General features: G+C 28.2%; 1 protein-coding gene across 7 annotated transcripts in view; it reads left to right on the top strand.

The window, feature by feature from the left end:
• The first annotated feature begins 771 nt into the window (after window positions 1-771).
• The window catches only part of Khc-73 (Kinesin heavy chain 73), a 69,711-nt gene continuing 55,682 nt past the window's right edge, over window positions 772-14,800 (top strand). For 2 of the 7 annotated variants that reach the window (XM_065510792.1, XM_065510786.1), the window contains exons 1-2: window positions 772-1,116; window positions 4,525-5,808. In XM_065510792.1, coding sequence (XP_065366864.1) covers window positions 5,754-5,808 — 55 coding nt within the window. In that variant the 5' untranslated portion in view covers window positions 772-1,116; window positions 4,525-5,753. Of the gene's footprint in view, window positions 1,132-1,179; window positions 1,351-1,475; window positions 1,713-4,524; window positions 5,809-14,800 lie in introns of those variants that run through there. The other 5 variants (XM_065510790.1, XM_065510787.1, XM_065510791.1 and 2 more) reach the window with 5 other exon arrangements.

Here is a 14,800-nt window from a genome sequence, read left to right as displayed (position 1 = left end):
TCATCTGTGAATAGAAATAAGCGTTATTAGAGACATCGTCCAAAAAGCTGGTAATAAGGCGAATTCATACAAGGTGGCAGTTCTACAAAAACAACAATTTGGTCTTAACAAATGTCAAAAAACTAAAATGACAAAATTAAACAAATAAGTATTAAAACTTAAAATAGTGTAGATAATTGAATAATGAGGGCTTTACTTATTTATGTAAAAAATAAATATTTTGTTAATAAGCTTAGAATATGTAGATATTTAAATATAAAAAGAAGCTTTGACAATTGTTAGAACCAAAAAGCGAAAAAAAGTTATCAGCTGTTTGACTGACTCCACCTTGTATAAATTCGCCTTGGCTGGTAATGTTTAATTTTTTTATATCGTAAAATGTGATGAATTAATTTATGTTTACCTTCATTGACTGAATTAGAATTTGTGTATTCATTTTCAAATATTTAAAAGTGAAGATTTTTAAAATCAACAAACAAATTACATTGATTAAATGAGCTGTAAGATTAAAATATAATATGATAAAACGAATTCAGTAAGATTCATTTTCAGTCAAGTCAGCGTCGAATAATTTTCTTTGAAATACATTTGACAATTTAACAGGAAATATAAACTTTATCGGCTCAATGAATTGATAATTATATTTTATGTCGATACAACAGTGTCTGTGATGCCATCTGGTACCCATCTGGCATCTCTAATGTTTGCTTTGCCAACTATTTTTCTTAAAATAGTACATTTTTCTGCAACCTTGTCAGTAATTAACAAATATGGCGACTCGTATCAAGTGTTTTTCTACCTGCTGACTGGAAAAATTTATTTTTGTTAAACAAAATTTGCAAAAATTGAACTGATAATTGAACAAATACAAACATTAGAAATTGCTTAATAAATTCTTCATATTTTAATTAAAAATATATGAAAAGTCTTATAGATCAACTAATACGTGCGAAAACAAAAATCAGTGGAGAAAAAATTTTGCGATAAAAATCGATTGTTCAAAGAAATCTTCAAATACGTCTCAAATCTCTACTAATGAAAATACAAAGTCAAACACTCCAGTCAGTCGTTTATTATATGTGCGCGAAAGTAGATGGAGAAATAAAATAAAAAGAAGTGGGTGATAAAGTGGTATACAAAAAATAATATGGAATAAAATATAATAATTTATATAGATACACATATATGTATTAAATATTGTAATAAAGAAGCAAAAGTTAATAAATTTAAAAGCAACTAAGCGAAAAAATGTATATACATGCATATGTACATAATATAAAAGTGAAAATAAATGTTAATTATTAAACAAAGAAATCAAGGAAAACACAACAAAATGTTCTAATGAAAAAAGTAAATACAAAATAATTTTACGGAACTAATGTAAAATACACTGTACTAGGGGATATGTATAAACAAGTTTAACTAAATAAAATTTAATATGAAAATATTAATCACTAAATAAAACATATTTGTTTTATTTTTTGTTATTAATGAATTGTACACTTCAAATAATTGAAACAACAAACGAATGTCCTTTATTCATCCCCAAGGTTTTATATTGTGTGTGTTTTTTGGTATTTTGTTATTGTTTTCAATGAACAAGCAACACAAAAATAACAATAAAACAAAGTGATTGAGTGAACCGACCGATGAACGAACGAAGGAACAAAACGAAACTTTATGGCAGTGAGAATGTGTTTGTGAATGAACGTGTGTGTGTATATATATATAACGGAATTTAGCGTGTCATTTGAACATTATTATCAACATCATCACATGTATACAGCCGTTTTGTTGTTTTGACCAGGACTTTGAAAGAATTTCTTGTATTTTTAATTTTGCAATTATGCATTTAACAAGAATGTAATGAGCCGAAGAAGTCAATCATTCAACTCCTAAACATTGTTAATTGTAAAGACATCAAACTCTAATTGAAAAGTTGGTTAGAACTAATATGAACAGTCTTGTTCTACCATCTAGACGTTATATAAATTCCAATAAGAATATAAAAATGGGTATTTTTTTTATTAATTACATCTATGTATGTATTTTTAAAATTATTTATGCATAATTTTTTGTATCTCTTTGAGCACCCCAAAAGACTTGAAAACTTAAATATGTATCCAAAATCTATATTAACCACTAAATAAAATATATTTAAATTCATTTATTTATTTCTAAAAACGTATTTTACTTAAGATGATTCAAAACAAAACATTAGTTTTATTTGACCCTGTTTGATCTTACAAAACTCTTGTAACAAACAAATTTGAGCTAAAAAAAGTAGTTATGCATTTTTGAGTAAATATTTGCCATGTGTGACCCTACATTTAGGCAGATGTGATTTTCAAATTGTAGAAAATGCATTCCAATTTGCCAAGTGTTTAAAATTTTAGTATTCAGTGATATACCTTGAATTATTAAAAATAAATTATAATAAAAAATGAACTTAAGCCTAATTAAAAATTTACTTTCAAATTGTAAAAGAACTATATAAATCAGTCCTGAGTTGCAAAGCTCAATTTAAACAAGTATTAAATTCAAATTAATGATTTTTTTCAATAATACTTTGACGGAATACTGAATTTATTCTAAAAAGACTAAGAAATACTTATTTTAATATTGATTATATGTTTACGTTATGATTAATAGCAACAGAAATGACGTATTATTTTTTGTTTATATTGATGATAAATACTCAATATTACTCAAAACCATTTCGTCTACTAGTTTCTTTGATAGTTTTTCCCTCTGAATCACACATATTATTCATTTTAACCAAACAAATGTTAATAGACTTACAGTTATGTACCTAGTTCATAACACACATTTAAAATTATTAGCAAATTCAGGAAAATCTAACGTCAATTCAAAAGTTCATCCTTTGAAATTCTTATGAATGAAAGTACAATTAATATTCATCATTACTAAAATATTATTCATTAAAACTTTGTTTCAATATTTTAAAAGATATTTTTAACCATTTAGTTGATTTTCGAAAATACGTCTCGGGATCTTTAATGAATAAACAATTTTATTAATTGATATAATAAAAGAGAATTAATTAAAACAGTAAAGAAATAAATGCTTATGGATAAAAAATATTTTTCGATCAAAATGTCTATATTTCCTATCCACATTCACTTGATAGTAGCCGGTGCCGATAAATAATGTTTATTTTATGTACTTACATCTATCGAAAAGGAAAAAAGGGTTTATTTAAATATCTTTTCGAAGTAAAATTTAGGCATATTTATTAAAATATCCTTTAATTAAAAGTTATTTTTGGGAATACAAAATTTACTCTTTTGTAAGATTTAGTTTTAATGTGCTAAATTTCCTAATTAATTATTGCTAGTTCCTATGAAGATTTCACTGGCTGCTTAGGCCACATCATCTGAAAATCTTTTCTCAAAGACTTTAGGTACAAATGAATGAGAATTACAAACTCAAGTTTTATTTGTAAAATATCAAAGCTTAGACCAAACAACTACTTCAACAATTTATATAAGATGGAGATGCTTTGTGGAAGCCAAATGTCCCCAAGTGGGGTAATGGAAAAAAAAGACAAAACAACAATAAAAAACAGTGATTTTATCTTTTCTTATAATCCCTTAATATTGATAAAAATTATCCCTTTGTCTGTATTCTATAAAACTTTGACTTTCCCGCCTCTTAACTGAATAATACTACGAATTGCTGCATCTTCCGCCCTATTCTCCGGATTTAGCCCGAGTGGCTATTGTTTTCAAAATCGAAATATTAGGAAATTTCTACTAAATGTCATGGTCCCACTCTGAATATTTTTTTCAGCAAAGTATATTAGCAAAATATATTGAAACTTGGGTATATAAGCATTACTATGAGAACAACATTGTAAAAACTGGATAAAGGGTTTATCATTTTATATAAAATTTGAATTTTGAACCTCGATAAAAGATAAATTTTGAATGACCATAAAGAACCTGTGCATCAAGTTATAACAAATTTCTAACGGGTAAGGTCCGATGTCGAGTCGAACATTTTTGTTTTATCCCTTTTCTAAAAAAGGAATTTTCCTATACTAAAACCTATAACAAAATTACTAAATATAGATTGAATTCTTCGGCACATTATGATGTAACTCAAAATTTACAAAATTTGTTTAATGTATGAATTCTTTCATGTTCTGGTTAGTTTATTTTCTGTAGAATAAACATGCATGTTAACAATAAATAGACTGAGTTAATTTACATATAATAAAAAAACAAATAAACAAAAGTAAAAAATATAAATAAATAAAATAAAGCATAAATAATAATAATAAACAGATACAAAATTATAATTAAATGAAAAAGGAAAATTAATTAACAAAATAGAAAAATAAAATATTTTATTAAAAAGTCTCGTACTCGCAGGCTATTCATTCATTAAAATCAATTCTATGCGGGCCACAATTGACTGACTCATTTGTATTACTTGTATTTTATTTCTATTTCATTATTTTTAATACAACTCAACTTCTTCTGTTTTTTTGTACTTTAGACCGCAAGTGGTAACTAAACGCACACAGTCATTTCCTTTTTAAATGGTCTATACCAGGTGCGTGTAAAAAAAGCATTCCTTGCTAAACTTTAAATACATACTGAGAACAGAAAGTCCAACTTCATACTGCCTCCTACCCTTTATCAACTCTTGTGTATTGCTGTAAATGTCTGGTGTTTTGCTGGTGTTTTTGCTAAAACAACTTCCTGTAAAATAATACACTAACAATACTAAAAATAACAAAACAACAAAAACAACGCAAACAAATTGAAAATCCTCTTGAAAATATTACAAAAAACAAAAGCCACACGAAGCCAAAAATATCCACAATATTGGAAAACTTAAGAACTGGGTGTTTCTACGTACGAACGAGCAACACTTTAAATGTTGGAAACTTAAAATCAACATCAACAACAACACTAAAGAATATTACAAAAATAAAAGAAAATACTCCATCCATAATCAGGCAAACTAAGCCAACTAAGTAAAGAACTAACTAACGAAATATTGAGTCAGTCAGGCACTCATTCAGTTTTTAACACAAACAAATAAATAAGTAAAAAAAATAAGTCGTACTACAACAAGTCAAGTAAACCCAACTTACTAAATAAAAAAAAAATAATAAAGAGAAAAACTATCAAAATCTATCGTCCTACTTATTGTCATAATAATAAAATAGAAAGAAAAAAGCAAAATAAAGGAAAATACTGAAATTAAATACATAGTATACAATTTTATTTAATATTGTTTGTGTATATTTGTGGTAGTCTCGTCTTTGTCGCGTTTACATGTACATACTACCAAAAAGTTGCTCCTAAGTGAGTGAGTGCTTGTGTGTGATTTTATTACGAGTTCGTGTCTACTTGTTTTTCAACTGTTCGATTGTGGCTTCTTTGCTTATCAAACCACCTAGCAGCCAAACAGCCAGCCAGCCTGCCATCGAAACTACTATAAACCACCCACTCAGTGGGGCAGCCTGTTTCCTTTCTTATCATCATTTATGCCTGCAAATCTAATACTTCTGGTTCACACAAATAATTTCCACTTTTAATAACTGCACACTTGTATTAGTTGTAGCCGTAGCTGTAAGTGTGGTAGTAGTTGTGGTAATTCTTTAACAACTACTTTACCACCCACCACCTCATCCTAAACTCTCTCTATCGCCCTCTCTATTTCCTGTCTGCCGTCAGTCTTCGTCATCATCAAACTGTATTTGTTTAATACTCAAAATGTCAACGGATAAGATCAAAGTTGCTGTCAGGGTGCGACCCTTCAATCGTCGTGGTAAGTTGTAGTTCTCTCACTCCTTTTCTATTTTAACATTTAAATATTTACAGTTCAACTCACATAATGTTTATTTTATTTTATATGTTTATTAATTAAATGGCAAAAGTTAAAGTAATTAAAGTATTTTATGTACGCATTTGGAAATAATTGAAAATTTTAGATATTATTTTGGTATTAAACAAGAAGCCATTGTGGCAAAAACTCATTTCATTGTTTTAAATAAATTTTGACTAATACACAAATGAGCAATTATTTAATCTTCTTATCGATAAATTGAATCATTCATTCAATTGAATAATATTAAATTATACATATAAAACATATACTAATGGCGTGTTCTTTTATATGAAAAAATGTTGTCCTCTTCTGTATTCATTTTGAAATATACCTTTAAGGTGTATGAGAGATCTTTTCAAGACCTATAACAATAAATATGAGATAGCCCATTATAGTACTAAAATAAAGATTTTGTAAGAAAATATCAGAAATTATGTTCCAGGGTAGCCCACTTGGTTCTATCCAAAATTGATCCCATTCGTCGTGTTGTCTCCATTCCGAACTATTCTGGTGCGTTCCTTCAGAACGTACAGAACTTGTAATTTACAGTTTGCAAATAGAATAGCAGGAAATTGTTTTATTGACCCTCACCAACTCCGTCAGGCCAATTCATCAGTTGACAACAACTGTTACCCTGGATGAATGTCAGAAATATCTCGTTTTCATTCAGACGACCGTCATTCTGCAATTAACCTTGATGTGTAGAAGATACTTGGTTCTATCCAAGTATCGCTATTTCATTATAATTAAATATACAAATCGTCCTCTAAGTGTTTTGGCTCACATCCAAAAGCTCCGCATTGAGAAAAACGACAAAGAAGTTTTACTTAAAGTTGTATCAAAATATACGTGATAATTTTTTATTGTTAATATTGTGATGTGTGTGAAGATAAATTCGAATTTATATAGCAAAGACAAAAACCACTTTTTTTTAACAGTACGTAATAAGTCGCTAACAGCGTTCTGTTACATGATAACAGAGCACTGTTAACGATGAAAAAGTTACACAAATCAAATAAAATCTTAAAAAAGTTAAATACAGCGATTTATTTTAACAATAATTAGGAATTTTGTAAAACAATATGTAATAATGCTAAATTACTTACCACATAACACACTAAATGTATTTATGATGCAGAAATATTAAGCGAAAAATATACATGCAAATTAATTTCTTTATGGGGTATGTGTGTTTTATGGATAAACTAGATATAGTACCACTATCTCACTATATACGATTAGTAGCCAATAAAACGCCATATCGAATTCTGGTAGTGGTACTTCTGAAATAATTTCAGAACAGAAATAAATTAAGTTAAAAAATTAAAAAACTGTAATTTTTAGTGATTCTCTGAGGGATGAGTGGCCACTATGGAAAAATAGGATATAGTACCACTATCTCACTATATAAGATTAATAGCCTAGAAAACACCCTATAGAATTCTGGTAGTGGTAGTTCTGAAATAATTTCAGAACAGAAATAAATTAAGCTAAAAAATTAAAAAAGTGTAATTTTTAATGTTTCTCTGAGGGATGAGTGGCCACTATGGAAAAATAGGATATAGTACCACTATCTCACTATATAAGATTAATAGCCTAGAAAACACCCTATCGAATTCTGGTAGTGGTAGTTCTGAAATAATTTCAGAACAGAAATAAATTAAGCTAAAAAATTAAAAAAGTGTAATTTTTAATGTTTCTCTGAGGGATGAGTGGCCACTATGGAAAAATAGGATATAGTACCACTATCTCACTATATACGATTATTAGCCTAGAAAACACCCTATCGAATTCTGGTAGTGGTAGTTCTGAAATAATTTCAGAACAGAAATAAATTAAACTAAAAAATTAAAAAACTGTAATTTTTAGTGATTCTCTGAGGGATGAGTGGCCACTATGGAAAAATAGGATATAGTACCACTATCTCACTATATAATATTAATAGCCTAGAAAACACCCTATCGAATTCTGGTAGTGGTAGTTCTGAAATAATTTCAGAACAGAAATAAATTAAGCTAAAAAATTAAAAAGTGTAATTTTTAATGTTTCTCTGAGGGATGAGTGGCCACTATGGAAAAATAGGATATAGTACCACTATCTCACTATATAAGATTAATAGCCTAGAAAACACCCTATCGAATTCTGGTAGTGGTAGTTCTGAAATAATTTCAGAACAGAAATAAATTAAGTTAAAAAATTAAAAAACTGTAATTTTTAGTGATTCTCTGAGGGATGAGTGGCCACTATGGAAAAATAGGATATAGTACCACTATCTCACTATATACGATTATTAGCCTAGAAAACACCCTATCGAATTCTGGTAGTGGTAGTTCTGAAATAATTTCAGAACAGAAATAAATTAAGCTAAAAAATTAAAAAAGTGTAATTTTTAATGTTTCTCTGAGGGATGAGTGGCCACTATGGAAAAATAGGATATAGTACCACTATCTCACTATATAAGATTAATAGCCTAGGAAACACCCTATCGAATTCTGGTAGTGGTAGTTCTGAAATAATTTCAGAACAGAAATAAATTAAACTAAAAAATTAAAAAACTGTAATTTTTAGTGATTCTCTGAGGGATGAGTGGCCACTATGGAAAAATAGGATATAGTACCACTATCCCACTATATACGATTATTAGCCTAGAAAACACCCTATCGAATTCTGGTAGTGGTAGTTCTGAAATAATTTCAGAACAGAAATAAATTAAGTTAAAAAATTAAAAAACTGTAATTTTTAGTGATTCTCTGAGGGATGAGTGGCCACTATGGAAAAATAGGATATAGTACCACTATCCCACTATATACGATTATTAGCCTAGAAAACACCCTATCGAATTCTGGTAGTGGTAGTTCTGAAATAATTTCAGAACAGAAATAAATTAAGCTAAAAAATTAAAAAACTGTAATTTTTAGTGATTCTCTGAGGGATGAGTGGCCACTATGGAAAAATAGGATATAGTACCACTATCTCACTATATACGATTATTAGCCTAGAAAACACCCTATCGAATTCTGGTAGTGGTAGTTCTGAAATAATTTCAGAACAGAAATAAATTAAACTAAAAAATTAAAAAACTGTAATTTTTAGTGATTCTCTGAGGGATGAGTGGCCACTATGGAAAAATAGGATATAGTACCACTATCGCACTATATAAGATTAATAGCCTAGGAAACACCCTATCGAATTCTGGTAGTGGTAGTTCTGAAATAATTTCAGAACAGAAATAAATTAAACTAAAAAATTAAAAAACTGTAATTTTTAGTGATTCTCTGAGGGATGAGTGGCCACTATGGAAAAATAGGATATAGTACCACTATCTCACTATATAAGATTAATAGCCTAGAAAACACCCTATCGAATTCTGGTAGTGGTAGTTCTGAAATAATTTCAGAACAGAAATAAATTAAGCTAAAAAATTAAAAAACTGTAATTTTTAGTGATTCTCTGAGGGATGAGTGGCCACTATGGAAAAATAGGATATAGTACCACTATCTCACTATATAAGATTAATAGCCTAGGAAACACCCTATCGAATTCTGGTAGTGGTAGTTCTGAAATAATTTCAGAACAGAAATAAATTAAGCTAAAAAATTAAAAAACTGTAATTTTTAGTGATTCTCTGAGGGATGAGTGGCCACTATGGAAAAATAGGATATAGTACCACTATCTCACTATATAAGATTAATAGCCTAGGAAACACCCTATCGAATTCTGGTAGTGGTAGTTCTGAAATAATTTCAGAACAGAAATAAATTAAGCTAAAAAATTAAAAAACTGTAATTTTTAATGTTTCTCTGAGGGATGAGTGGCCACTATGGAAAAATAGGATATAGTACCACTATCTCACTATATAAGATTAATAGCCTAGAAAACACCCTATCGAATTCTGGTAGTGGTAGTTCTGAAATAATTTCAGAACAGAAATAAATTAAGCTAAAAAATTAAAAAAGTGTAATTTTTAATGTTTCTCTGAGGGATGAGTGGCCACTATGGAAAAATAGGATATAGTACCACTATCCCACTATATACGATTATTAGCCTAGAAAACACCCTATCGAGAACAGAAGTAATTTACGTCATTAAATTAAAAATTGTATTTTTTAGTGTTTCTTGTCAAAATTACAATTTTTGAGTTACTCATTTCTTGAACAAACGGTTTAATGTCATAACTTTTAAAAATTATGTATACTGTACAACTGAGGGACATTTTTGGTGAGCTTACCACAATTTTGCAAATAATAGCAGTTAGATCAATTTGTCATATAATCGTCTTGTTGAGTGATTTCTATTTACATAAATAAATTTGGGAGACATTTTTAAATTAATCCACAGCCTCCTGTTGCAATTTTTGAAAAAGCGTTGTATGAAAAAGCTATTGTTGCACTAGGTCTTGTTGAGTGATTTCTATTTACATAAATAAATTTGGGAGACATTTTTAAATTAATCCACAGCCTCCTGTTGCAATTTTTGAAAAAGCGTTGTATGAAAAAGCTATTGTTGCACTAGGTCAGGTACAGTATAAGATATTAGAAATTACTTTGTTTCGGTCAGCAACTTTGATAAGTTCACGGTCATATTGCGCTAGTAAGAAAGTTTGAAAAAAGTGTTCGTTTTGTGTAAAATCTAAAAAAATATTAAAATGTTAAAGAAGAAATTAGAAAACGCGAGATTATTCTTCAAATTGTTTCTAGAACTCTTTTTTTATAATTTAAAAAAAAATAAAAACATTTCTTTACAAAATTTTAAAAATATGAATCAAAATTCTTTATATGAAGACTTTTTCTGCAAAATAAATGCACTTAAGTTTACGCTAAAAACTTTAACAAAAGGAAATACAAAAACTCAGCGTTTGAGAGTGTACGCGATTCTTGTGAGAGCTGTAAGTACAATTATATTTTTTACTGATTTGTGACATTTATTCAAAATTAATCCAATAAGTTATATTTCTTAAACAAATTAAAGAATTTTTGTTTGAATTTTAAAAATTAATAATATCAATGGCCAAATTTTGACACCTCGACACCAATTTTCGAGGTCTTAATAAAGGCTCAAACACATACAATACTTTCACATACATACAATACTTAAATACATACATGTATGGATATGTAGAATTGTCCAATCAGTACAGCCAATTTCAGCGCATAGTACAAAAGTTGGTTTGATTTTAACTTTGAAGTATGTAAGGTACGAAAATGTATGATAAACATGTGTTACTAACGGACTGATTGAGTTACACTTGCTTCACAACTGCGTAACTGTTAAAGCAAAAGTATTGTATGTGTTTGGGCCTTAAGGGACCATTCATTATTATTTAAATATTTTAATTATAGGTACCAATCGTTTAGTTTTTGTTTTTCAACTGCATAGGTATTATTCATTATTTGTGCAAAGAACATAATATGCAATTTTAATAATTTTCTTTTTATTTATAATCAAATTCTGTACAGTTTCTAAAATTAATAAATAAGAAATAAGTGAGATTCATTTAGAGAAAGAAATTAGATAAAAATTGCAGCGGTTAAGGAAACATGTATGTTAGAACGGATAAGGAAATACTCAAATTAACTTTTGTTTTTATATACATCAAGGCGAATCTATAGATTCGCTTTGATATACATATACATACATATCAAGGCGAATCTATAGAAGGTGACGACAGAACTACAACAAATACAACATGTAAAAAAACAACAGGTACTTTGTTTTTGTTAAAAGATAAGTGAACTGTCAAAATTGCCTGTTGTTGTTTTTGCTTTTGGGTTTGTTGTATTTTTCGCCACAACAACCACAAGTGAATTGACAGTTCAATTGTCTAAGCAACTGAATAAAAAAAATAATCAGCTGTTCTTCTGTCGTCACCTTCTATAGATTCGCCTTGATACATATATTGTGTTTATTATTTTAATATAAAAGAGAGAAGAAAATTAAAACTGTCTTCCAAAGTAAATTAATAAAGTAGACTCAGTAGAACAGCTGACTATTTTTTTTACTTTGGTCTGAACTGTCAATTCACTTGTGGTTGTTGTGGCGAAAAATACAACAAACCCAAAAGCAAAAACAACAACAGGCAACTTTGACAGCACAAACCTTAAACCAAAAACAAAATCGCTTGTGGTTTTTGTAAATGTTGTATTTGTTGTAGTATTGTCGCTACTTTATTAATTTACTTTGCTGTCTTCTATACTACAACAGAAAATCAGAATACTTATAATAATGCCAACAAATTTCTTAGCGTAGACAAAAATACATACATACACATACATACATATGTATACAAACTTATAAATGAACTTGCATACATATACCAAAAAGTTGCTCTCACAAAATACGATTTCGAGTTTATTTATATTTCTCTCACACATACGTAGTACGTACGGTCAAAACCAACGTTGTCAATTTAGCGCTTATCGCGGTCTATTGACATATTTCATTTTGGAGACTTTTTAATATAATTTCATCTACTACTTATAAATATATTCTTGCGACAAATGTACATTCTTATGTATGTAAATATTTTTGTTTGTTGCTACTGAACATGAACCAAAACAACACACATTTAAAATATTCTTAAAATCTTACAAAGAGCACTTGTTGAAGAGTCAATTTTAAGTATGGATGTGTTTATATGTCTGTCAAATTCACTTTTGTTTGTTGTTGCAAAAAACACTATAAACACAAAGCCATTGCCACACTCAACTACTGTTTTTGTTAGCGTGTGAGATAGTTGCTCATTTGAGAGCTCATAGCTGTTAAAAGATAAGTGAACTGTCAAAGTTGCCTGTTGTTGTTTTTGCTTTTGGGGTTGTTGTATTTTTCGCCACAACAAACACAAGTGAATTGACAGTTGAGTTGTCTAAACAACTGAATAAACAAAATAATCAGCTTCTCTTCTGAGGTCTCCTTCTATAAATTCGCCTTGGCTGTGGCTGATATAAAGAATTAAACTCAAATATAACTAAGAGATCACAAAGATGTTTTAAAATTTAAATAAATAAAGAGCTTACGTGACAACAAAATATTGAGTCAAAGTAGAGTTCAGCAACACAACTGTGTACATCTACATGTACAAATGCAAAATGATATGTATTTGTTTTTGTAAAATACGTTTTTACTCTGTTTGGTTTGCATGTAGTTTTTTTTTGAAACAAAAGACACTTTGTACAGCTCAAAACAGTGATGGGATTTGTGGCACAATTGTGCAATTTTTGGCACTACGTATTTAGTTTTGAACTACAGTAGTTACTCTCGATACTTATTAGCAACTACTTGTTATATTATTAAGTACGAAAGATAAAAAATATTTTTTGAGGAATACTTAATTTCAAAAATGGATATTCATTGTTAAATTTTTAAAAATTTACGAATGGTTGCCAGATACCAGGGAAGATAATCACATTTCAAATAAGGGTAAATGATTGATTAGGTACTACATATTTAAAATAATGTACATAATTAAATTAAAAATAATTAAGTTCTATTATTGTCTAATAATAGAAAAATTAATTGAACATCGAATAGGTATGTTTTAGATTTTTTTCGATATTATAAGTAAAAATCATAAAATGTCATAAAATTGTATGTACACAAAGTGTCGGTAAAAATAATTGCACCACAAAAACTATTAACATGGGATATATTTTTACTTCTATAGTAAAATTAAATGTAATATAAAATCGATAATGTTCTTTATTTCTTCTATGAGTAAACTTTTATTAAAAAATATTCAACTTCAAAAAATTTTTGAGAAATACCCAGATTTTTTAATAGCACCATCGTAAGAAATTGAGCGTAAAATGTTTAATATTTAAATGTTTTATATTTTACAATTTTCATCCGATTTGAATAATTAAAACCATGTTTTCTTAAGAACTAAATTATCTTTATACATTGTTATAAATTTTTATAAGCTTCCATATCAAAATAAGCAATGAAAAGCGACTAAAATCAAAAAAGTTGATAAATTTTGTTTTTCTTTTAGATATTCTTAACAAAAACAATACTTATACAGCCCAATCATTAATAAAAAATCCTCGGGAGTTTTTTCCCTTTTCCCATTTTTCCTATTCAAATTCAGTGTTAAAAATGGGAAAAGGGAAAAAACTCAAACGGATTTTTTATTCATGATTGGGCTGATAACTTACAAATGTATCAAAAAATGCACGTCATTTAAAAGCGTAATCAGTTTTCTTAAATTACTTGATTTTAATAATTTAATGAATCAAAACGAAAAATGTTTATGATTTTGTGAAATTTTTATTTTTAGCGTCATTTAGCCTTCCAATGGGGAACGAATATTTAGCCAATATAATATTAATAAAAAATAATTAGTTTATACAAATAATTACTTGAAGGATTTCTATAAACCTACACTAAAGACTTGATTTGCCCGAAATTGACACATTGTTGGTCCGAATTTCGTATACGTCGCACAGTGGCGCAAAATCATAACTTTTGAAGCAAATGATATAATCAAAAAATTTAAAAGGCATATGATAGATAATTGATCAGCCTATGAAATGAGAGTTTGAAAGGTGTTCTACGCTTTTTAGGTGCCTACTTATGTGTTAGCAAAGTTGAAATTTGTGGAAAAATTTTATGGATGAAAAATAAAATATTTTTGTAAAATTTATGATTTAAAATTATTCCAAAAAAGATTTTAACATTTTTTTTTAATTTTTTTTTTTAAAATATGTATTCCGAATACATTAAAATATTTTTTTAATTTATTTTTCAATTTTTTGTAAAATATTGCTCACAATCCGTAAAAGAAGATATATCTAAGGGGTTTCAGGTTATTTGTCATAAATTTCCCAAAAATACATGCAAAAATTTTTTTAAACCATGTCTTTTTTCAAAATATTACCTCTAGCTAAAAATGTGGCAAGGACGGGCAGCTGGAAATTTTTGCATTAGATAAGGGAAT

Source organism: Calliphora vicina, chromosome 5, assembly GCF_958450345.1.
Source record: "Calliphora vicina chromosome 5, idCalVici1.1, whole genome shotgun sequence".
NCBI classification, from domain to species: Eukaryota; Metazoa; Arthropoda; class Insecta; order Diptera; family Calliphoridae; genus Calliphora; species Calliphora vicina.
This window is presented reverse-complemented; position numbering and strand designations above follow the sequence as displayed.